Source organism: Apteryx rowi, unplaced genomic scaffold, assembly GCF_003343035.1.
Source record: "Apteryx rowi isolate R43461 unplaced genomic scaffold, aptRow1 scaffold_83, whole genome shotgun sequence".
Lineage (NCBI taxonomy): Eukaryota > Metazoa > Chordata > Aves > Apterygiformes > Apterygidae > Apteryx > Apteryx rowi.
In genome coordinates this window covers 1,707,456-1,731,410 of record NW_020451127.1, presented here as the reverse complement: position 1 = coordinate 1,731,410, position 23,955 = coordinate 1,707,456, and the positions used below count along the sequence as shown (strand labels likewise).

The window sequence follows — 23,955 nt, the reverse complement described above, 5'->3', positions numbered from 1 at the left end:
TCAGGGCGTTCATCTGGGCTTGGTCTTTTGTATCCTAAAATTATTAATATTTTTCTAAATCTAGCAGAGCAGGCCACCTCCTGACCCTGTAGTGGAAGTTTTCATTTGTTTTTTGGCTGGAGAACAGTCCAGCTGCCAGTCCCACAGTCCCTCACACCCACTTGAGACTTGCTCTCTTTAACCATCTCATCCTGACAATTTTCTTCACCACCTGCAGGTTGCTTCGTGGGCCACAAGCAGCTCGGAGCAGCCCAAAGGCTGCCCTGCAGTTTTAGCTGCTACGGCCTCCCTTGCAGATGCTCTTCCCCATTGCCTTCAGCCCTATCCAGAGCTCAAGACTAGATGAAGTTGCAGACTGCAGCAACACATCCACAAGATCCTTCAGGGATGAAAGATGCTTATAAATTCCCCAGGCATCAAATACTCATCTCCAGTAACACTGGCCTCTGCGAGCATAGGGTAGCTACGATGCTGATGATGCATCTGCTTGGCTTACAGCCCTTTTTCATTAGGGGAGAGACTTCTCTCAACAGGCCAGGAGAAAAACAAGAGCAAGAGAGCTGGAATCAGTCAGGCAGCTGTTAAAAAAAACAGGGTCATAATAAGCTTTCCTCTCCGGGGAGCGGCGAGAGCTCTGAACACGACTTTGCTCCCTGCGCTCCCCCTCCATGAAGCCCGGCCTGAGGAGCAGCAGAGCACTCTGTAAGCGACACCAGTCTAATTAATTAATGACTCCCCGGCGTCAGCTCCGCGACTGCCGGGCTAGAAAGGAAGGCAGTAAAGAAGGGACGGGACAGCAGGCGACTGCTTCTGCTAAATGCTGAACGCTGCCGACGGTGAGCTCCGTTATTCATTACCTCTCCAGCTTGGGCTACAGTGCGGAGCAAGCCGGAGATACGCCAGGGAAGGAAGATGGCGTGGGATCCACCCTTGCAGCATCCTCTCTCCTGGATGAGGTGTTCCTCCCTCTTCTTGTCTTGCTCCAGAGCTGCCATGGGACAGTTAATCGAGGTAAGGAGCATCCTGCTTTGCAGATCTGGGGTTGAGGGTGCTTGGGAATCATGTTTTTTCCATGCAGGATACCCAGGGAGGACAGGTATGGCAGACAGAGAATTTAAGGTGGCTCCAAGGAGTTAGAGGCTTCTTTGGGCGACACTTGTTGCTTTCTACCAGGCCTAGTGTAAGGAGGAAGCCACTTTTAAAATGCCAATAGCTGCTGCTGAAAATGGTAAGCAGTTAAGGGCTGCTTTAATCCCCAAAGAGGGCTTAATTCCCAAAGAGGCTAAAGTCACAGCATCTTCTAGCCTAGTACTGCATATCCAACAAGTGTCCGACATCGGAGGCTCAGGAAAGAAGAGCGGGAACAGGCATGCGCAGGTGGTCCTGCACCTGGATGTACCATCCCAGATTAAACATCCAGGCTGCATTTTTCTTCCTCTGCCTTCCCTCATTTCATCTTGTTCAGCCAAAGCTTTGACTTTTGAGGTGATGTTCCTCGCTCATGGCTCAATTTCAGAGCTCACCCCCTGAAAAGGTCTACATATTCCCCTGGCCCCAGCTCTCTTCGGTAAGGCCAGGCTGGACTGGGAGGGAAGAGCGTACTTAAACCAGTTTCACAGCTCAGGGTCTGAACCCCAGTGCACAGGTACCGTGGTGCTGAGGAGCAGCATATTCTTACAGCAGAACTTGTTTTGCTCAGTCCTCTTAGACTTAAGAGTCTAACGGGCCACAGCCTTGAGCATAGCAAAAGCCCATTACCACCTTAGCAGCACATTTCTCCTCATGTCAGCGCAGCTCAAAAATTCAGTTATCCTGTGTCTGCTTCTAAAGGAAGTTTCAAGGGACCAGCCCCAAGACAGCATGGACATCTATAATGCACTCATCTTAGATGAATCCACCCAAATTGACCTGTAATTGGTACATGTGCTACAGAGCAAGGATGAGGTGAGTCTGGCTTTGTTGGTCCTTGTGCCAGGCTGGGGACCTCCCTCGCAAGCCACACTGGTGCTGTGGCAGCTCTTGGGTCCAAGCACATGGTGACGTGCAGAAGGTGGCAGCGGGACTTCTGCATTGCCTCTGTGGCTAAAGAAACCAATGGCCGAAAATGGTTCCCTGGGCAGGACCAGGGCTACAAACCACCTGTCTGACCTGTCTACGGCAACGGATCAGCCACAGAAGCACACTGTGGGGAAATGAAGCCAGGTTATAACATCCACATTAGCAATTACCCGATAGAGGTTCTCATCAGGCCAGGTCTGATCTCTGCAGCTTTTGGTCTGCAGGTTTTAGCAGTTCACCACCAACAACACGAGAGGCAACAACAGGCATTTTGGGATCATACACCCATCCTGTGAACCAAGTTCTGCCACCGACCCATTGTTTAAGTCACTTAATTCAATATTTTCAAATGGGTCTACCAAGACATCCCATCTGACCTACACAGAACCAGGTTCTCCTGGTATAACACCCACCAGCAAAGCAAATCTATGAGCTCCTTTATAGCAGTCTATGAATTCATAGAGATTTTTCCAAGCCCTTCAGTCTACAAGGGCTCTCAAGGTTACAAGTGAGGCAGAACTTTTTCTTACAGAGCACATTTGACAAAATACGCTTCACTGAAGCCAGAATGGTTTGCAGACGCAGCACCAGCCCCGACAGGAAGACTTTTACTTTCTTGCCGTTTCTAAACACTGAGACAGCCACCTGAATAAGCAGCCTGACATTTTCAATTTGAAGATAGATGTTCCCTATCATTATGTTTCACAGACACTCACTTTGCGGGTTTTGTCTTCATGCCAAAGCAGAACAACGTTAAATGTCAAAACTAGGAAAAATCATTATAGAACAGGTGTAATTTTTTGGTCGGCTTTACTTACACCAGAGTTTCCTGAAAAGCTGTCTACTTCTCATAGCACTTAGGAAGGAGAAAATATCATCTGAAAATGCATGCTGCACAGCAGGTTAACTAGCAGGTATCCAAAAATTAGATTAGATGAACAGTCAGTTTCTGTATTTCTAAAGGCAGATGAATTACAGGCTGTTCTGAAGCTCTGCAAGGACTTTTTGCTTTAAACAATCACACAATGTAGTTATCCTGAATAATTAAATTTATGCTAAGCCAGCCTATCAAAACAAACACAGAGAAAATCAAATGGACTGTACATCAGAACATTTCAGTGAGCTTATGAAAAAAGAAAAAAAAAAGAGATCACAGTAAGGAAGAGTGAAGAAATAAGATACTCTTTTTTAACAGTGTTCAAGGATTTCCAAATGTGGAGATTCCAGTGCATTTTCTACCTGGGAGAGAAGGGCAATAAAAGCCTCTGAATCGTGAGTCTAATTGCACTGACAAAAAGCTTTTCTCTTTTATAGGGTCTTTAGAAGAATATGTGGACCCCCCCCCCCCAGGGGGGAAGTTAATTGTCCAAGGATTAGAAAGCTACCCTCTTACTGGATAAATTTGGGATTAGATCCACGGGCCACCCTAGGCACTTCCCCATTCAGTGCACCAACTGCTAGGAGCCCTGTGGTAAGGTGCATTGCAGAGAGACTTTCAGCATTTCACCCGGAGCTGGGGACTCTGCTCCAGGAGCCGCATGTCCTCGTTCAGTTTTAGGACGTACAGGTTTGTGAAGATAAATGCCCTAGTAGCTCTGTCTAGGTACCTCTCAGTGCCTCCACACTCCACCTTTAAAATACATTCATGATTGTGAAGCACTCAGACGTTACCTGGCGCCAGATGAGCACCTAGAAGTGAGGAGAAAAGCTCTTTTGCAGCGTTACACCAAGGCTCTAGCACTGAGGACAAGGCTAAATAACATAGAACACATCTTTGGCTATTCTGTTTCTTGCACAGAACTGCTCAGACGATGCACGCAGCTCCCATAAAATTACGTCCTTTTAATAAAACGCACATAGCACTGGCTCATTCCTTAGCTTCCCACCATTTCCTCACCATCCCTCCAAGAGTCCCAGCTAGGACAAGCTCTGTATTTCAAGAACAAGGCGGTTTACACGGGGAAGGAGGGACGAGGCAATAGCACGTTTCATGCTGCTACTGCTTTTACCCATCAGACCTTCGACATGCCCCGGGGATGCTCTGGAAACAGAATTAGGACAAGTTAGGTAGCAAGGAGCATCAACATTTCCGGTGCCCCGGAACAGAAATTTCTTCTCATAGAGGCTAATATAAACACCATCACTTCTTAGATTTAGCTGTTGTTTAGGCCAGGCCTGAAAACTAGCACCGTAACTTTTTTATGACTACTTTGTACCTAGTTTAAGGCATACTCTACTCAGCAGCATAAGAGGAAAACCATTAAGGCTGTGTTTTGGGAAAGCACAGAGAAGTCTGTGCTAAATTGAGCCACTTTATTGATACTAAGGCCTGATAAACCAGCTAGAATGGACCATGTTTTCCCAGTCATCCCTATGTCCTCATTGACCCAATTATTTTCTCATTCCTATCCCAAGGCTATTCTTAGTCCTCATTTCTTTTACCTGAATTTTCTCCTCTGTTAAAAACCTTTCTATCTCCTTGCAGACTCTAGAAAGAGAGAATCAGGCTACAAATAAACAGGAAACAAATAGAGAATATAAAAAAAAAGTCTGAAAACTGGACCTCAGCACTCTCCAGCATTTTATAGCAGGGTTCCACCTCCTCTGGGTGGAGTTTAGGCCCATCAGGGTTATCATGGGGGGACTGGCATCACTTTTAATGCAATCCTCACGGAGAAAGGAATCAGGGTGCACCTCCATCAGCTCTTAAGAGACTTGGATTGAGTGGGAAGTTGGAGGGTGGGATGAGAAGATATATCAGGTGTTTGGGATGTAGCATTGGGTTTAATCAATTAACCCCTTATTGATTTGAATTCTCCTGCTGCCACTCCTTTATCAAGCTCTTTCTCTCTGGACTGGAGTTTGGAGCTCCTTAGTCAGGAGGTAAAACTCTGTTCTAGGAAGCAACTCAAAAGAAACATTTCAGAAGCTTTACTAGACCAGAAAAGGTTGCATTCTTCTCATTATCAACACAGTGAGAAAAATAAAGAGGTCTCCGGTCTCCCCTTATTCTAGCTTGGACTCCATGCAAAAGCTGCAGCATAGGCTTGAGAATAGGGGAAGAAAACCCTAACCTTTTCTGCTCATTAGGAAAAGCTTCAGTGAAATAAAGCAAGGCTGGTCCCAATAGAGTTAGGTAAGAAGATAATTTCCCTCACTGCAAGATAAATTGAAGGCCATTAAAAAAAAAAAAAAATGTTCTCAGATGTTTTCCAAGTCCTTCCACTTTCAAATTGCCATATAGATGCATGACAATGTCCTCCAGATCAAACATAAGTGGAGTTCAGTTTATATTACGCTTAGCTGTGTATTGTTTGGCTCAGGAAACAGCAACCCTCATTTGTAGCCTCCAAGCGAATGTGACAGATGTAATGTTGTATGCAGTAATCTAAAATTATTGAGGTGTGATTACAGTTCAAATGAAGGCAGGCAAAATTACCGAGTAGTTCTAGGGGACTCCTAAGGTTGACTTCCCTATGTGAATGCATAGATTTAACTCAATAGCTGACAATAAAGAGATCGAATAGGAAAATAATATCTCAAGAGACGGACATACACAAGCAACACATGATGTTTTGAGAGGTAAGTATTGGTTTTAAAAAGGGTATCTTTAAGGAAGGTATAGGTATTGTGGGCCAGGCTGGATTCAAAAAGTGAGAGAAAATTGCAAAGCCTTTTTCTGGAAAATTCCATATCACAGCTAAGGAGACAGGCTCAGAGAGAGGGAGAGAGACTGTAGAGTATGCAAAGTCACTGGACCCAAAGAAACAAAAAATCTTAGGGAAAAAAAAAGGACATGCTCTCTGCACATTTCAGTTATTTGCGGAGTAAGCACATCTATACGTAAACATGTTGTCTCCTTAATCATAATTTAGAACAGTTAAGTTATGATCCGTCTCTTTTCTTTAAGCACATCATTGCGTTATAGAGGGGCCTTTGCCTATGAACCCAAGTCTCAGTTATTAGCACTGCTGTATTTTGGACCTTGTAGCTGGACCTTGCCATGGCTTCCCCACCGCCACAGAGAACCTCGTTGGCGTTGAGGTCATCGTCAGACTGCCCGTCTCCTTCCTGCTACTTGGAAGGAGAGGAAGGGAGGGAGCATGCATGTTTGCCTATTTAAAACTCAGTCCCCCAGAACCATCTGTGGCCTTTAGATATGTGCAATCAAATGCAATTAGGAATAAACATTGTTAGTTGGGTTTTTTTTCCCAAAGCTCAGCCATGTTGCAGGCAAAGCAGCAACACCAGTCAAGACTAATTAGAGGGAGCATTTTAAAGAGACCTTGAAAAGTGGTGCCTTTCACAATTTTTCTTCGCTGTTGCTTGATGAAGCGAATAAAGCTTCTGTCTCCAGCAGCTATCTCCTTTTCCACTGGGGCTGATACTCCTCCTTCACACACACCCCATCACTGTTAACAGTTTGTCTGACGGGAATGAATCAGAAACAAAGAGCATTTTTGTTGTTGTTGTTGTTAAAAGATCCAGTGTCAAGCTGTTCTGACCTAAAAACGCAACTTGCCTGGAAGTGATTTAGTGTTTGGGGGTTTAGTTAATGTTTTACAGTGCTGAGCGTCCAATGCCAGTTTAGGTTCTGCTCCTTAAGGAGCAGGTTTTGCCTCCTCCCTGCCCTTGCTGGGCACTTGGAGGAGCTGTAAAGGAAACACCTGTAGGTAATGCAGAGATTATTCTTTGGATGCCTGAGGCAGCTCTGAGACATGCTGGGATGGGGGGACATGCCTGAGCCTCCGCTGCGCCTGGGGACATGCCACCTAGCAGGGTTTGGGGGCCAGGCTTTTGGCATAGTCCGGTCTGGAGCACAAGCAGATCTTGGGTCTTCCCAGCCAGGGAAGCCTGCCCTGTGGGGTGGTGAAGCAGAGGAGAGGTCAGGTCCAGCCTTAGCTCTCTTTAGATCCCCCCCCAAAAACATCCCCCAAACCAGCCCTACAGGGCTCAAGTCACAGCAAGCCTGAAGCATGGGGCAGTAACCAGGCACCAACTCTTGTTCCAGCTCCAGCCAGAGGCCAGTATGGTCTATGGGACAGCTCAAAATCCCATCACTTCTCGTCCCTACTCCCAGAAGTCAAGCAAAGAATTGGGTGTCAAGGGCAGGATTTACCTTCTCTAAGCTGGGCATCTAAAAATTAAACACCTCAATACGAGTGAGTCACCACAGGCTCCATTTATAATAGTGGGGAGACAATCATTTATTCATCAGATCTAGATAAGTCACTTGCCTCAGACTGGGATGAACGGCCCTCTGGAAGCACCTGCTTTATCTTAGCCATCACATAACCTTACAGTAACTAGCTCAGGCTTAACTAGCATATTTTTAATAATCTAAAAGGAAATCCATCTGCTCTAACTTAAGGGAGCAAGGTAGCCTGCAGGTGAAGACACTTAAATATGCATGTCTGCAGTAAGTGCTGGTAAGTGACCCAGGTGACCTGGCCTCTATTATAGTCACTACAGTCAGCAGAGCCTAGGGGGCTACTCAACCACCCTGCAAGACACCTACATCCATGGTCCATCTTTGGTATTGGTCATTTGTATTAACTACAAATAGGATTCAGTTGTCTAAAATTAGAAGTCTAATCTTGTTTTAGGCACTGCATTGTATTCCTCCCATTTTCCAGCTGCCACTCTAGAGAATGCAGATCTTCCACAAGTGTTATGTGAAGTATTTGCTAAGGTCTACATCAACATCTCCATTAAGTTTAGGCTCCTAAACTGAGCTCTAAGTCTTTTTGATATAACATGATTATACTTTCTCTCAGCCCAGAGGCTCCTTGGAGGGACAGTGAACATTGTAACCTTTCATTTATTCCCTTTGCCTTTTTTTTTTTTTTTTCCTTCCCTCCTGAAGGCCCAACTTTTCCATATTTCTGTAGACAATGCCAGCCACTTTTTGGTAACAATACTGTAGATGAGGCTAGCCTTGGGTATGTTTGCATAATTTTCTTTGATATCTTCTCATCTGCTTTCCTCCAGAAATGTCTCCGCATTGAACTATTATTTTTGTGTGTTGTTGATGCTGCTTCTTGCCTGCATTTTCTGCATTCCTTACACCCTCCCGTATCTAAAGATGACTCCCCTTAAACCTGACATCTTTTGCAGCAGTCGTCTTTATTGCCTCCAGTCTTCTGGAGTCTTTTCTTTAATGCAGCTGCTTTCAGCCTATAAAGCAACACTGTCAGTATTTTGGCTTGGCAGCTTTGTCTTAATACTAAATGCAACCTCTTCATCCATCTATCCATCTTCAATTTGGACCACACTCGTGGCCAAGGGCACCTCACCTTTCAAATCCATCCTCGATTGAACCGTGAGTACCAGCTTCATTTATTTATTTATGACCATGTAAGAATTGCCTTATCCCACAGTTCCATCTCCGCTGGGTTTCACCCTTTTACATCTTTTCCTTTGTCCCTGGTCCAATCACTCCGTTATATTGACATTTATTGCCAAGCACAAATCAGCAACTCCAAATCTTGACATTTATCCCCGTGCACAAATGAACAGCTCCGATCTCCTAAAGCTACTAAGAGTTGCTTCCATTAAGATTTTTTGCCATCATACATATCATCTCCAAAAGCTAATGAGATTAAGTGTGGGACATTCAGTGCTGCATTTTTCAACTCATTTAGGAGCTCAGACATCTTGTCCAGTCAGCATGTGTAGTAATGCAGACTTAGCCCTCTGCTACTTAGTCACAGTGCATGCTCATGGACACTTGCCACAGGTCAGCTTGCATGATGATTTACTGACCCGTGGTAGCTTGACCATGGTAATACGGTAATTTCATTGCATGCTTCAACCCTAGCGTCCTCAATGCCCGGTTAAGAGCATATGATGAAAAGTTACAGTGGTTAAACCCAAGTATCTACATGAATGCTCAGGACTCTGCAGCAGTCTTCATTCACAGCTTGTGACTCTTTCCCCTTGCACTTTTGTCTTAAATATGCAACAATTTGAACCAAAGCATTACAGAAAGTGGCAAACAGAGACCTTTTATGAAACCAGTGAAAGTGACAGAAATTCAACCCTGTTTTTGTTTCTTTCTTCCAAAGCAAGTTCAGCCTGGTTTGATGCAAATCTGTGTATAAGTAGCCTTAAACTGACAGCAAGTGCTCCCATTACTAACCTTCCTGATACTGACTGACAGCAAGCACATGCTCCTACATCAATCCAGAGACCTAGGCTCTCCTTTTGAGGCACACAATTGCCTCTAGCTGGGCACCTGGTATGTCAGCTCATCCCTTACCTTCATGTATATTTAGATCTTTTTTCCCCCCTCCCACAATTGTCACGCAGTTTTTTTTACCAATCAACCAGTTTCTTCATCCTTGCTATGTTTTAATTTGCGATTACTTGGACATTTAAACATCTAAATGTCTACTGCATGTTGCATCTCTATGATGTTTTCTACATAAGTGGTACTGCAGTTAGAGGAGGACCCTGGAATCCATTCCGTTTCCCAAAGATGTTAATCCGTGCTGTGATCTTGAGAAAAAATCTCTTAATTGCCCTGTCTCAGCTACTCTACTCTGAACTGGAAATATTACTTCTATTTAAGAAGGGCGATGCCTTAAGTGCTTTGAGATCCCCAGAGGAAAGAGACTAACTGGAAGGGAAAGCAGCCAGGATCTCCAGTCCCACGGCTCCATGCTCAGTACTGTTAAACTCTGACTTTGGTTCGTTGCTTCCAATTACAATTATTCTGCTGTTGTTGCAGTAGAGCCAGTCCTATGCAAGGGTGTCACATGAAGAGATGACTATATACCGCTTGACATTCTTGCTGGAGACTGGCACTGGGGACAACACATGGGACTCAAAACCTGTGTACGATGTGGAAAAACTGGTGCCTTCACCAGTTGTAAAGGAGAAGGTGGATTCTTACTGCCTCACCTTCAGATCTGTATTTTTATATACTGTATTCTCAGAGGACCCTGTGCTTATGATTAGTGCTGACTAATACCATACGCTAAACTTCACCAGCCTGCTGAATGTCCTGAGGCTCTGGTGCACAAGATGCCCTGTGGCTGGTCATGAGACAGGGAGTCAGGCTATATGAGGGGTTGCTCTCCATGGCTGTAGATGGGGAATACGCCTGCAAGCATGGCTGTCTTCAGAGCTGAGCCTCATGAGAAAACACAGTCCTTGGCTGCAGAGTAAAGCCTCTCTCTTGCCTCAGGACTCCTCATAGATGCCCAGCCACAGTCAAGAAAGTGTGGAGCGTCATGCTGCTGTGTGCAACGCACCCCTGCAAGTGCCTCAGCAAAGCAAAGGGAAGGACCATTACCAATGAGCGAGGCTTGACTGAGCAGGAAGTACCCATGTGAAAAATCTTTGGACCTCCAGAGCTGCAGGCCCCCTTCCCTGCACTGACAGTAGATCCTTTGAGGGCTTTCTCCGAAAACTGTCTAGAGCAATAGCTACAATCAACCTGAAACCCATCCCCTCCAGACATCTAGAGAGCTAACCCTTCCTCTCTAATCCTGTCTGGCACAACCCTGGGGAACTCTCCTGAATGGGCCCATGCCCCACCAGCCATGCCCCTTTCCATATCTTCTCTCCTTTCTTGATGTATACTTAAAATTTATCCAGATGTGCAGGATTTCAGCAGAAATCCCGCAGTTTCCCTTGCTGAGGGATATTTTCTTTATACCTGACTCCCTTTCCAAGATGCCCAGAGACAAGACTGGTAGGAGAGACCCTTTGGGGAGCTCAGTTTTGAAAAAGAGGAAAGCCATACTGAGAACTTCAAAAGTAAATGTCTCCTGTGATTCAAACTGAGGCTATGCTAAAGGTTGACTGCAGGATCAGTAGTAAGCGAGCAGCTCATGGTAACACAGGAAAGCCAGAGCCAAGACAGGAAGTGAACTTAGATCTCCGGGATCTTCTAATTAGACAAAGTTTTCAGAGCCTAAAATGGTGCCCTAATTGCTCCCCAGGGCTTCTTCCATTTCTGTTCTTTATTGCCGGCTGCTTTGTAACCAGTATAAAGAAATCCTATAGTTTAAAAAGGAGGTCCTTTAGTGATGAGTATTGCAGATTCCTACCACTTCGATTCTCCCAGACTCATCTACAAGATCACACCACTCTGAATAGACTTTCTCCTTCGTTCAGCTGTTTTTTTTTTTGAGCATGAGATGCCCTAGGTCCAGTACCTGCACTATCAAACAAGGGTAGCTGGAGCAAACGGAAATAAAGTTGCACCAAGTGATACTGAGTACCTAAGACAGTTTAGAAGAGACAAGCTCAGACAGCAATCCTATCCACCACAAATGGAGTGTAATTGGGATCCCACTGGGAAACAAAGCACTCCAGACTCAGTAGGAAACATCCTTCATTAAGAAGGGACTAAAATATGGTTTGTATTGCACAAATAGGCAAGTAATTGGAGAACAGCTCCAATTCACTCTCTCTGGTATCCATTACAGCTGTGTTTTAACTGCACTTTCATGGGCTTAGAAGGAAAGGGCACTGCAGGGAATCAGATGAGTGTGCTTAGGAGACTTTTTAGAAGGGAAGTGTTTTTAGCTTCTATCAAAAGGCTGTTGTCGATTCAAATCAGGCCTTAAGTTCAAATATGAACCAGTGAATGTGTTTTGCTAACAACTGTTCTAAAAGGTCGTTAGCAGGTTTTTAAGTCTATGATTTACTGTAACACAACACATCCCAAAGTGAGGGATTGTTAACCTCTGATCTTCTAAGCCATTGTCTGAGAGAACAAGTGTTTCTTGTTGGTGTGCGTGTCCCCACCATATCTCTGCTGCTCTAGCACCACAACATTGGCCTAGGCAACCTGTCTGACTAGTATGGTTGAAGCTCTCTGAATTCTGATCATGACAGATGATCACCTTTGCTCTCACCGTACCACAGGTTTAGTTTGTGGGTATCGGGTCAAATAGCTTTAAGCATGAATTTCCTGCAGAACCATAACTCACCTCCTGGATTTTACAGTGAGATATCTCTCCTACTATGCATCGACCCAATATATTTCTCAGGTAGCCCCCCAATCGTTGCAACATCTGAAAACTTCATTACCTGTAACATTTATCCTCTCAACATGGCTATAAAATGTGGCTATCCCCATTTCGGAGGTGGGAAACTGAGGCACAGAAAAAAAATTAAGAACTGGATCCGCAATGAGACTTCGATACCTCACTGTCCAACACTTAACTGTCATGGAAGCCATCATATCCCTGTCCAGTTTCCACCTAAATGGTCACTCTGGAGAGGTTTCTTCAACAGAAAGTATGCACCTCTACAGCTATTTACCCCAGCATCTCCCTATAGATGTTGAAGAACTACTCAATACAGTCAAGAGCTGAGGATGCAATTCCCCTTTTCTCAAGTATCTAATATAGGTCAGACAGATTGCATCATAAATGTTCCTATTTCCTTTCAGTGACTCTAAAGTGAACCTGGGGTGACAAGTTTGGACAGAGAAGTCAATGCTATAGATATCAAAAGCCTACAGAGAGCAGGATGATGGGCTGGACACTCTGAGGCATTTCTAGCTCTATTTTTTTGGATTCTATCTTATATATCAAAGGCCAGGTGTTTCTTTAAAGGGATGGTCCATTGACACCTGACTTCCAGGATAAAATGAAGGCAGAGCTAAAACCTCCATGGTGTAAAGAATGGTCACTGCCACCTACATTATCGATGAGTTTCTGCCTCCTCCAAAATGTCCTGCAAGGTGACTGTGTGATCTGTAAGGCAGCTAGGTGGCAATCTAAGACTGAAACAATCCTGAAGGCTGAAGAGACAGATGCAGCTATGGGTTGCAGGGCTCTTCCTCTGTACTAGCCAGATCATCAGTAAGCCACATAAAGAAAGCTGACAACACCACAAGATAAGGCTATCATGGTTACTTTCCTGTTTTTCACACATTTTCTCACTGACCCCTTGTGCTTCCCTTCTAGAGCTTTTTGAGGGGCTGGAAACCAGAACACTTTTCATGTTGCATCAAATACACTCCTTTAGCTAAATCCCTTCTTTTTGTAGACATGCACCAAACAGGACATTCTCACATCTCTTCTGACCATTGATACAATACAAGCCAGAGAACTTAAATTCAAAGACCCCCTTGTTAGCCCGGATAACTCTTTAAGATATGCTATCCAGAAAGACAACCAGGCTTGATGTGACCTCTAGAAGAGGATTTAAGAGTACATTTCTTTTGTCAGACTTGTCATTAGTGACCCAAAACATAGAAGCAAGTCAGATTAAAGTTACTGTTTATGAATGGAGAGGAAACTCTGGAGAATTCATAGTTTTTTCAAATTCCCTTTTAATTATTAATTCATTTTAAGATTTTTTTTTTTTTTTAATGGAGAAGAACACACAAAGAAGTTGACTGCCCCCAAGCCAAATTTAAATTGAAAGAAAATGTACGCTTTCAGCTGGCAGGAAGAATTTCCACTTAATTGTTAAAACGAAAATATTTTTAAGTAAACAAAAGCAGTTGGGGTCATATCCCTTACTTAAATTCTTTGCCAGATCATGATATGAATATGCTGAAACTACAAAAGGATCCTGTGGGCTACATCATAAAAAGAAATGAAACGGCACAACCTTGCCATTGGGCAGGCTCGTGGTTTATTATTGCAAGGGAAAAAGCTAAGAGAGAAGCCAGGACCTTTCTCTTGGACCACAGCACAGCTTGGTCTCTACACACTTCATGTGCTCTCAGGTAACCTCAGGACTCTCAGCACATACGGGTTAGCTAACTACTTCTTTGCAAAGAGCATTGGAGAGCAGGTTGCCTGAGGGCTGTATGTCTAAAAACACAGCTGTTTGTTCACAGCTGTTATTTATACACAAAAGAAGTGCTGGAATCCCTTGGTCTAAGCTTTAATCTTGACTCCTCAACGCTGTCTGTGTTGTTTAATCTCCCTATGATACATACTCCTTCCTGAATCACATGAATCTCTCATACTGCTGGAGCTGTAGGACTCGGAGCCTGGGCTGCAGAACTGGAGCCTCTATTCCAGAGCGACCACCTTTTGAACCCTTTTCTCTTGTATTTCATGAAATCTGACATCTGCATTCCGCGTGCAGACTCCCTTATAGGGAGAGTCCGCTGACAACGTGCTTGGATCCCCAGTGCTTAAACGTAACTTAAGTAACTATCCAATTCTCCTTTGCCATTTTGATAGCTACAGAATACTGTGTGTGGGAATTGCTGCCAGTATGTACTGCTGCCCTTCAAGAACTCATCAACCCTTCACTATCCAAGGGTTATGGGATCAGGGCCCCATAGCAGGCATTTAAATCAAGTGCCCTTCCCCAACTTATAATTGGGCCACAGTATCTGTTCCTGTATCAAATCCACACAGCATTTTCCTTCAAAATACCTCAAGGCAGAAGTAGGGAAGCGGCAATGTTCCTCTCTTATCTGTGGGGAAGCTGAGGTGCTGGATGCTCATCCAACAGGAGGCAGACAGAACAAGGTATAGATATGAGATGTCCTGACTTTGTCTCATATCTCCTGGGGATGAGGCCACTGCTGTGAAGTCAGCTGCCTAGTGCCATTTGAGATGTCTTCGAGTGTCTGACATCCATACAGCAGCTGGCACATGTGGCAGGACCATTGCAAGACCCACGTGCTGCTGGACTGGCAGCTGGAGGATACCCCACAGCACCTCAGATGACACTAGATGCCTACATTTAAGAGATCGAATCTTACCCCCACTCACATCTTTAATGCCAAGGAGCTCTGAAACAGCACTACAGAAATGCTTGCTACTCAAGTTACAAAGTCCTCCTGGCCTCCTGTGAAGCATTCCCTCGCTAGAAAAGGGAAGTTCAGGCAACATCTGTTGCATCTTCAGAGTACAGACATTCAGAGAGCTTGGACATGAGCCCACACCAAGGCACATGCCTGCAGAAGCTCCAGGGCAGAACAACTGGAGGTTCACATCTTTCCTTATCACAGGCCCAGAGCCAGCCCTGCCTGCAGGGCTGATGAGATGGGCTTGGCCAGGACTACACCTGCTAGGACAAGTTCTCTGCCACTGCAACTCCCATAGCAGTGGCAGCGGGGCCAGTGTGGGGCAGGCAAACCACCCAGCTCCTTCCTATACTGCTTCTGAGATGCAGGCAGCAGGGTAGCTGCAGCCTACTGGCGCCGCCGTGAGGATGAAGAAGGTGAGCAAAGGAAGAACTAAGGGTATGCCATGTCCTAGCCCTCTCTCAGGTTCCCCCTGAAGTCTGGACATAGGAAAAGAAATTGGCTTATGGTCAAGACAGGAATGCATAGCAAGAAGTGAACCAGACCCAATAGATTTCAACACCAAAACCAAGGCCAGAGTCAGGAAAGCAGGCTTCCCTCTTCTGCTAGCAGCTCTTACAATAAGCGCATGATGAGAACAAGAAAGAATGGTCCAACTTGGGGGTCAGCATCAATTGCTATCTCATACACAATTCCTTCTGTCCTATTTGATCTAGCAGTCCTTCTGCTGTGTTTCTCCAAGGCTCAGTCATGCAGCAAGTTACTTCCAGGGTCCCAGGAGCATCCTGCCTCCTTCCCAGAGGTCTGGCCGCCAGGGCTCCGTGTTAGCTTGGAGAGAGCGCAGCTCTGCCTGTGCCTGGCTGTGGGCCCTGACCCACAGACCTGCCTCATCACCACAAACTTGTCCAGCCATCTGGGCTCTCTGTTTACTCTGGCTGTCATTACCCCACTCCACCCCCCTCCCCACACCAAAGCCAAGTCTTAAAAATCAAGTTCTAGATATATGTCTGCAAAATATGAAGTATGTATACAAAATATGAAAGACTTCAGGAGCCTGAGTCTTTAGAAAAAGCTGGGATTTTAAGAAATAAAGGCAAAAAGAATTGCTTTATAATCATGAAAACTGGCAACACTTCAGACACTCTTTAAATCAGCAAAAACTGTAAATACAAGCTCTTTGTTGAAAGCCCTGTTCCCTGAAGGCTCCAAATTGTTGGAGGCCCAGAGAACTGAGGCTGCTAGTTTCTGTACTACTGTGCCGCTTTACAGTGACCCAGTTCTTAAACCACATTTCTCTTTTTCCCCCTCTTTTCCAGGCCACCACAGAACCCCCAAAAAAGAAGCCGGACCCCGTGACTTCAGAGACAGTGGTGATCTGGGGGCTGCGTCTCTGGCAGGTGATTGGAATCTTTGCCATCTTTGTCCTGGCAGTCAGTAAGTCACAATTCTCTGCCTTGCACCAACTAAGCACCTCCCCAAGTAGGACCTGTTCCTGACCCAAGGAGGACTACAGACCACATGGCCATGGCTGGGGCTCTTTGGTCTCTGGAGTCACAGGGCTACACATGAGGGGTTGCTGCAGGCAGGATGGGATCTTTGAAGGACCTGTAAGTTGGCCACCATGGCTTCGTCTGGTAATGCATGAATCAGTGGGTCCCAGCTGGTGGCATCTCAGAGCAGAGGAGAGGCTGTATGGCTGTGCTGCACCTGGGATTGCTTTGCCAGATGCAGTACCACATGCAGCCCAAGATGCACATGACAGCCATGGTCCTGCCCTGTCACACAATTTGGCAGGAGTCCCACCCTCTCACACAGCCCTGTAGGTTATGTGTGATCTCTTGTGGGGTTGTCCCACATGCCAAAGCAAAGAAACCTCAAGAGGTCTGCAGCCTGGACCAGATCTGGCATTTAGGCACCTCGCCTCTGTTCTAGGTGTTTCATGACCTAAATCTCTTTTTTGGATCCAGGCATTAGGAAACCACTGGCTCAGACCTGGTGACTACAGTGGGATAGGATCAGGCACTCCCCCAGCAGGCTTTGAGGATCTGTCTGGGTATGACTGATTCCCCACCACAAAGTCTTCATCCAGCTTCACCCCCTTGCAGGTCACTCTGGGAACAGTATTTAATCCAGCTGCACTACTCAATGCACACTACTTTCACTGGCTTGCTTTTGGGAATGTCACACAGGACACTGTCAAGACCTTATGAGAAGAGACCTTACAAGGAAGATGAGATTTCCTGCTTTCTCCTTGAGCCAGTTATACTGTCATACTAAGAAACTAGATCCATTTGATACAAGCTGCACTTGATAAGCTGTTTCCCGCTTCCCATCTTCGTGTTACTCTCTAGGCATCTGCAAAGTGTTTAATAAATACATTGCTTCCAGCATCTTTCCAGGAAATGATGTTACACTGACTTGCCAGTAACTCCCTTGATTGTTCTCTTTTTCCTGTTGCACAGACACAGAGCTTGTCTCCAGACCTTGAAGGCAATTACTATCAGCTCAGAGATTGCCACAAATCCTTACCCATTCTAGGAAGGCTTTCATCCTGCCTTATGGCTTTAGACACACCTGAATCTCCTAGACATTTTTTAACCTTCTTCTGATTCTGGCTTGTAGTCCTAATTGCTTGTTAAAATTAATTTCATACACAGAACAACAAACCATTTTAAGATGACTAAAGGAAAGAAGGCCTTGAGTGCCTTAGTTTTCTGCATCACTTTTTCTGCTCTTGTTCATCATTAAGTAACGGGTCTCTTCTTTCCTGTTGCCTTGGCCAGTTTGGCTAACTGTAATTCCACTCATACCTGAGCCCTCCCAGTTTTTACTGCTCTGCTCCGGCTATTCCTTTTTCCCTCATCCTTTGTTACACATCCTTATTCTCATTTTCCCATGATTACTTCTTGACTTCTCTGCTCAGGAAAGACTCCTGCTGAGGCTCTAATGGTCTCTCATTCTGGTCCCCAGACTTCCTTTCAACAAGTACAGAGTAATATCATCCCCTGCCAGCTTTCCTGCTCTCTTATATTTTTCCACCTTTCTTAGAGACACCCTCATGAACAGCTCTTTTTCCCATGTCTTCTCCTTCACTCTGTCCTTCTCTTTTGCGTGCATTCTCACTTGCTCTTCTTTCTTTGCTTTGAGCAGTGAACTTTGTCTATTAATAGTCGTTCCCCCTGTTCATTTTTAAGCATGTTTCCTGCTGAAAGTCAGGAGAAAAAAATAGGATAGGCTTCCCCCTGAGAAAAATGGCTCCTTCCATACTAGAAAGTTAAAGTTGTGCAGGACATTTCCTGGTGTGGAGTCCGGCAGGCATGAAATAGCCACGTCCATAATCTTTAAACCCTCTTACTCTCCAAAACAGGGTGGTTACATGCAAACCGCTGGTGGAAAATGATCCCGGGCCATGCCAATGCTGACCTACGGGCAGTTGTTGTTTGGGAGAGCATGAGTTTGCTGGACACACTCCACAACACCCTAGTGTCGACAACTGATTTCTAAGGTTCCTTGCTGCTTTTTAAATTTACTGCTAAAACTGCAGCTGATGCAGTATCTAGATGTAGCCCTAGTTTACTCAAAGAACTTAACAGGCTGTGTTGTTTTCTCTGCTGATATGGGTGAAAAAAGCCACCTGTTGTTACCAGAGTCTCCACTTTGGCTGCTGTAAATAATCTCTATCAGTCCGTCCCCAATATCTTTCCTGTTATGTTCCCATGCTCTTTTTAAATCAGAAACATTCACCTTTTCAAAGCAAATACAAGCCTTTTCCTCTGTTTTTTTTTTTTTCCCTCCTCATTGCCCTTTCTGGGCAGATAACACACCCTACATCCAACAAAGCCTCCAGAATAAGTGCTCTTAGGGGTTTTTAACTGTTCTCAATCAGTGAGGCATATGTTAATTCGTCACATGCCACAACACCCTTTGCAAACAATTGCAAAAAACTCTGTAAAGTAAACACAGCCAAATATTTAACCCTATGGACTCCCTAGAATGCAGGGAGCAGAGATCAAAATTAACACTGGCACATTTAAAATACAAGTAGTCTTGTGAAGGGGTTTATTTGGTTGGTTGTCTTTGGTTTGGAGGCATCATACTGTAAACAGTTCCCCTCCCCCACCCCCAGTAAGTCTGATTATCTTGTTTTTTGGTTAGAAAATGGCTTTGGCATTACCAACTTGTTTAGGATTAATGCAAGCAAGAAAAATCTCCCGTGCTGGCAAACTAACACATCAGATTTCACACCAAGATGTTCCATTTGAAGGAAAGAAGCTAAATTTTCTTCAGTTACCTAAAAAAATCTCAATAGCAAGAAGCAAACATTCATGACTGTTCATCATTCTGATGACATCCCAGTAACAAAACTTACTACAGAAAGCATAAAAAGAAAGTTACAGCCCAGGTACTTGAAACAATGAAAATGGCAAATAGTGAGAAGCTATATTATTTTGAGGATCTGAATTTAGCCAGACTAACAAATGGGATATGTGCCATTCAACTATAAAGTACCATCTGCTTTAAGGTTCAAATTCCCACTGACACACTTGGATGGTTTAGGTTATATATTACCAGGAGTGGTATTTTCTAGGAAACTGCAGGTTTTCAGCTTGCTAAGTCTCAGCTCTCATCAGAGAGATAGATAGATTCAGTATGTCACAACAGGGAAAAGAGCCAGTTTAAGGCTCTGCTTCTCTGATACAGTCTTTTTGTTTGAAGAAACTGTTTCCTTCAAAGGACAGAGTGAATTTGAAAGCACCTGTACCAGCTTGAGCTATATAGTCAACCAGCTTTATGAAAACAACATATTATACAAGGAAACAATTATTACCCCAAAATAACCACATCAGCCATCCAAGTCAAAATGTGATAGGCTTGAACCTAACAACATGTGTTTAACTGGATTTTGCAGTCAGTTCTCACCCATTTCTCGCCTTTTGCTCCAGCCACATCTCCCTCCTCCTCTCCTTTGCATTCCCCAAAGCACTGGTGGTTCCCCAGGTTTTCCCAGCAAAGTTTCACCTCCCAGCAGCAGACACAGGTTTTCCGTGTGAGCAGGGTCTTGGAAGTTGTCTTGATATCAGCCTAGAACACAGGATAACACTTAGCTTTTCCAAGGTGACCGCAGCTGGAGAAGAGCTTTTGTGTGGTTCCTCTCTCTGGTTCCAGGAGCACCATCACCCTCCCAGCCAAAGCAGGAGCTGGCACAACCAGAGGCATCCTTCCCAGGGCCTAGGCCTGATCCCATTGGCTTACAAGCTCAGCTCCTTATCAGGGCTTTAAGGCCTTCAAGGTGTGTCTGCTTTGTCATTTGAATTCAGATGAGGAGTATGGATTTGAAGCGAATGTCCCTTCCTACCTCACACTGATTCTCATCAGAGTGGACGTGGGACACTCAAACTGTATTCCTTTTGGATGAAATGGAAGTAGAAGATATGCTCCAGAAAGACGTGGTCCCACTATGCACCAGTTGGCATTGTTATAATTGCTAACAGCACCCACACCAGCAGGACCGGGTTAGAGTTACTCCAGTGAAGTGCACCAAGCAAGGATGGCAGGTCCCCTGTGCTTTCACCTCACAAACCCACTCCTGCTGCACCGCAGGACTTGCAAACGTAGACGTGATTTAGGTGTAGTTTCAAACTGCTCTTAGCAACTTCCACAAGATGGCATCATCACATAACAAATGGTGGGGAAATGGTCAAATTCCAAACCCTGTTACATTTCCTTATTTAATGAAGAGGGGGGAAAAAAGAAAAAGAACACATAAAGACTTATGTTGTTAATACATGTCACTGAAATGAATGACAAGTCTCTGTGGAGGTCTTCTGATCCACAACAAGGTTTTTGGGCAGTTTACAAGCCAAACAGGATGCTTCATGACTCTTCACCACCAGAGACCAGAAGAAGAGCTGAAATGTTTGCACACCTGTTAGTAGAAAGTTTTGCTGCTCCTCCTGGAGCAGCTGATGGCCAGCTTTCTCAGATGCCATACGAAGGCATCTTCCAGCCTCCTTCTGTCCAACAACCCATCCCTCTCCATCTTTTTCCTTTGCTTCTGATCTGTGACAGGATAAAAGTCATGCCACAAATAAAACTTCAGGCATGTGGCAGCCCATTGGAGGAAATGTGGTTTCACAGAACACACACAGAGCATTCAGGTGGTGCTGGAGGTATAACTGTCATGGACATGCTGCTCGATCATGACATGATTCTTATTCATCTACTGAAAAAATCAGGAATGCTAAGTTTTTTGCTCCAGTCAGAGAAGGCCACATTAGAGCTCATTTTCAAAGCAAGAAGACCCTCTAAATGGAAAACTTGGAATGAAAGGAAGGAAGAAAAGCAATTTTTTTCAGGTGCTGCACAGAGCAAGTCAAGTCACTGCTGCTCTTCTGCCCACAAGATTTTTACACAGTCATTTGCCCTTGGTTAAAGGAAACTTTTCCTTTTAGACATTTTAATCAGGTAGAGCAAGACAGGCCTAATGCCTGGCAAGCGTCATGACAGTGTGCCTTTAAATCCTTGTCAGGCTGCCTCTCAGCATCTAGCGTAATTCAGCCACACTGGATTGCTTATTTGAGTACCGGCTGATAAGACAAGAGACCCCCAGGATGCAGGAGCATCTAGCAGTGACAGCTGTGGCATCTGGCTCTCTTCCTAGGAAAGGTTGCGATAAGACAACAGCGGGACACCCGAGATGAGATTAGCTGTCAGGAGGATTTGATTTGCTCAGGAGAACTGCTATCTTCTTGCTGCGCCTGCTTTTTTTTTTTTTTTTTTTTGTAGAACCTCTGAATGAGAGACTGAGGCCCAACAGTGTCGCTCTGAGGGGATGGGACAGAGTCCCTGAATCTTGCATAGCCTCTTTCATCCACAGAGCTCAAGAGTTTTGCACAAAAGCAATTATCCTTTGAAAACTACAGTGCTGTGATGGAGGAGAGGGTGGCCCAGATCAGTCTTTGGGAGAGCCAGCACCTGGGACCAAGACTTGACTAGTGTGCTCTCTACTGACTCCCTCTTTCCTTCCCCAGAGCTATCACAACCACCATCAACATTTTTAAGCAGGCCTGTGGGCTGTTTATTTTCCTTACTGGGTTTTACTTTGGTTTCAAGGTCCGAAGCCTGCTGGTTTCCATGTTCCCATCACTCCCAGGTCTGGGGTTGGCAGCAGCACACCAGGGAGAGAAGTAGGCAGCGCTGCACATGCCTCCCAAATCTGGGAGCACCTCTTTGAGCACTGGTTTCTGCAGGAATGGTCCAACAAATAGGTCAGGACACAGGGCAAAAGGCCTCAATTTCCATGCTGGTACATCCCTTTGGAGTGAAAGGCATAAGTAGAAGGGAGAGGGCATGAAGAGGAACCTGGAAGCAGGGACAGTGCTACGAATAGGAAGTAGTGCCCTTCAGCTCCTTCCCAAAGTCCACCTTCACCTGTATTGTGCCAGCCAGATGTAGACCTTCAACCAGCTGTATTTCAGGTACCATGGGCAGGGAGAGACCTCTTATCATCTGGCTTTGAATCCTTACACAGTTGAAGAGACAGTGTGAGGGAGAAGTTAGGATGGTCTAAGGGACTTCTGGCAGGAACCTTCTCTGAGGGGTGGGGTGGCAGCAGAGCTGTTATCACATACCATTGCAGCTCTCCAAGTGTGGATTCATGCTTTGTGCTCTGCTCAAGCTGAAGTCTGAGCTGGCTGTGAAAGGTACCTGATTATCATGCCAAAGAACCGCTGAGCTTTCTAAGTTTAGGGTGTGCACTAGATCACCTTATCTCCATGGGTGAGGGACCTTTAATTCATCAGTATTATTCAGGGTTGGTGTTTTAGTGGCATCACTGTCATCAGAACAGCTCTGGGACCATGGAAATAGGTTTGCTCACAAGGGCATGTAGTCTTCAGCAGGCTTAGTGCTACCGGGGACTAGGGCTTACCTGGACGAGCAGTGACAGGACAGTGAGCTAAAGCAGAAGCTTATTGCAAAAGTAGGAGGCCCAGTTCCGATCTCTTTTTTACTGCATTTGTGTCCTTCTGCAAGACTTACTAGAGACACTTTCCCATTCTCACCCATGCCAGTCAAATGGTAACACGGAGCCCCAACCAAGAGCAGCAGTGATTCTTTTCTGATACATAGCCTGAGGCACGAAAGCTTGAAGAACCAGGTCTGCCCTGAGGAGCAATGCTTAGGACTGACAGAAGCAAGACTTTTGCATGTTTCCCCGTGTAAACTGAGTCCTTCCCATGAACCTGGTTCAAGAGGAGTATAAAATAGTGTGAGGGCACAGGTGAGGCTCACATTGAACAAACAGGTTCCTAGGAAACAAGTATTATTTAACAGGCATCAGCAAAGCTGTTGAACTGCATTCTGTTAATTGCATTCAACTTGTTTAATCTGAAGTGTTAGAGGTTTTGTTTACCTTCTTGATGCTGGTGTTGAAGTGCAAATACCAAGCAGAAGACTTACATCATTAAATAACCATTACTTTTTGGATGGCAAAACTAGACAGATGTTTCCACTAATGTGCAGAATTTCCAGTGAAATGCAGGTGATGGAGACTGGCTCAGGGGTGCTTCACATGCTGATTCTGACAGAGGCTTTGGTTATATATCTTCAAATGCTGCATCACCAGCAGCAAAGAAGATGACATCTTGCCTAGCATATGAGAAACACTCATCAGGGTGCACAGAATAGTACATGCAGATATGAACACAAGGGGAGGAGGTACTGTCCCTTGTCCAAATGGATAAGTCATGAGACAAGGGGTGGTTCTTATCATGGGGAAAACAGCTTAAGCCCCATTTTGTCCTGAGACCAAGGTGCCACACAAAATCTTGTTACCAAATGCAATAAGTTTTCTTAGGGCCTTTTCTATTAATGTTTGAATGTCTTTCAGAGTTGTTGTGCATTTGCATGCCTGGATAATAGCCCAAGTTCCCAAACTTGTAGCCACCAGCATATGCACCTCAAGCTGAGAACAAAAAGGGATGTTTAGGAGAAAGTGACAAGGTCCTTTACAAAGCAATGGCCATTTTTTTGTATTCTGATGAGTAACAACTAAATAGTCTTGTCTTATTATCTTGATAATAAATAGCCTATGCTGTTCTCGTTTTATACAATAATGTTATCTGTAGCTTCCACTGTTATGCACATCAACACAC

General features: G+C 44.9%; 1 protein-coding gene across 1 annotated transcript in view; it reads left to right on the top strand.

Moving 5' to 3' along the window:
* The first annotated feature begins 912 nt into the window (after positions 1-912).
* TMIE (transmembrane inner ear) overlaps positions 913-23,955 on the top strand; it is a 37,560-nt gene continuing 14,517 nt past the window's right edge. Inside the window, exons 1-2 of the mRNA XM_026089678.1 lie at positions 913-1,011; positions 16,117-16,234. Of these exons, the coding sequence (XP_025945463.1) occupies positions 913-1,011; positions 16,117-16,234 (217 nt within the window). The remainder of the gene's footprint in view (positions 1,012-16,116; positions 16,235-23,955) is intronic.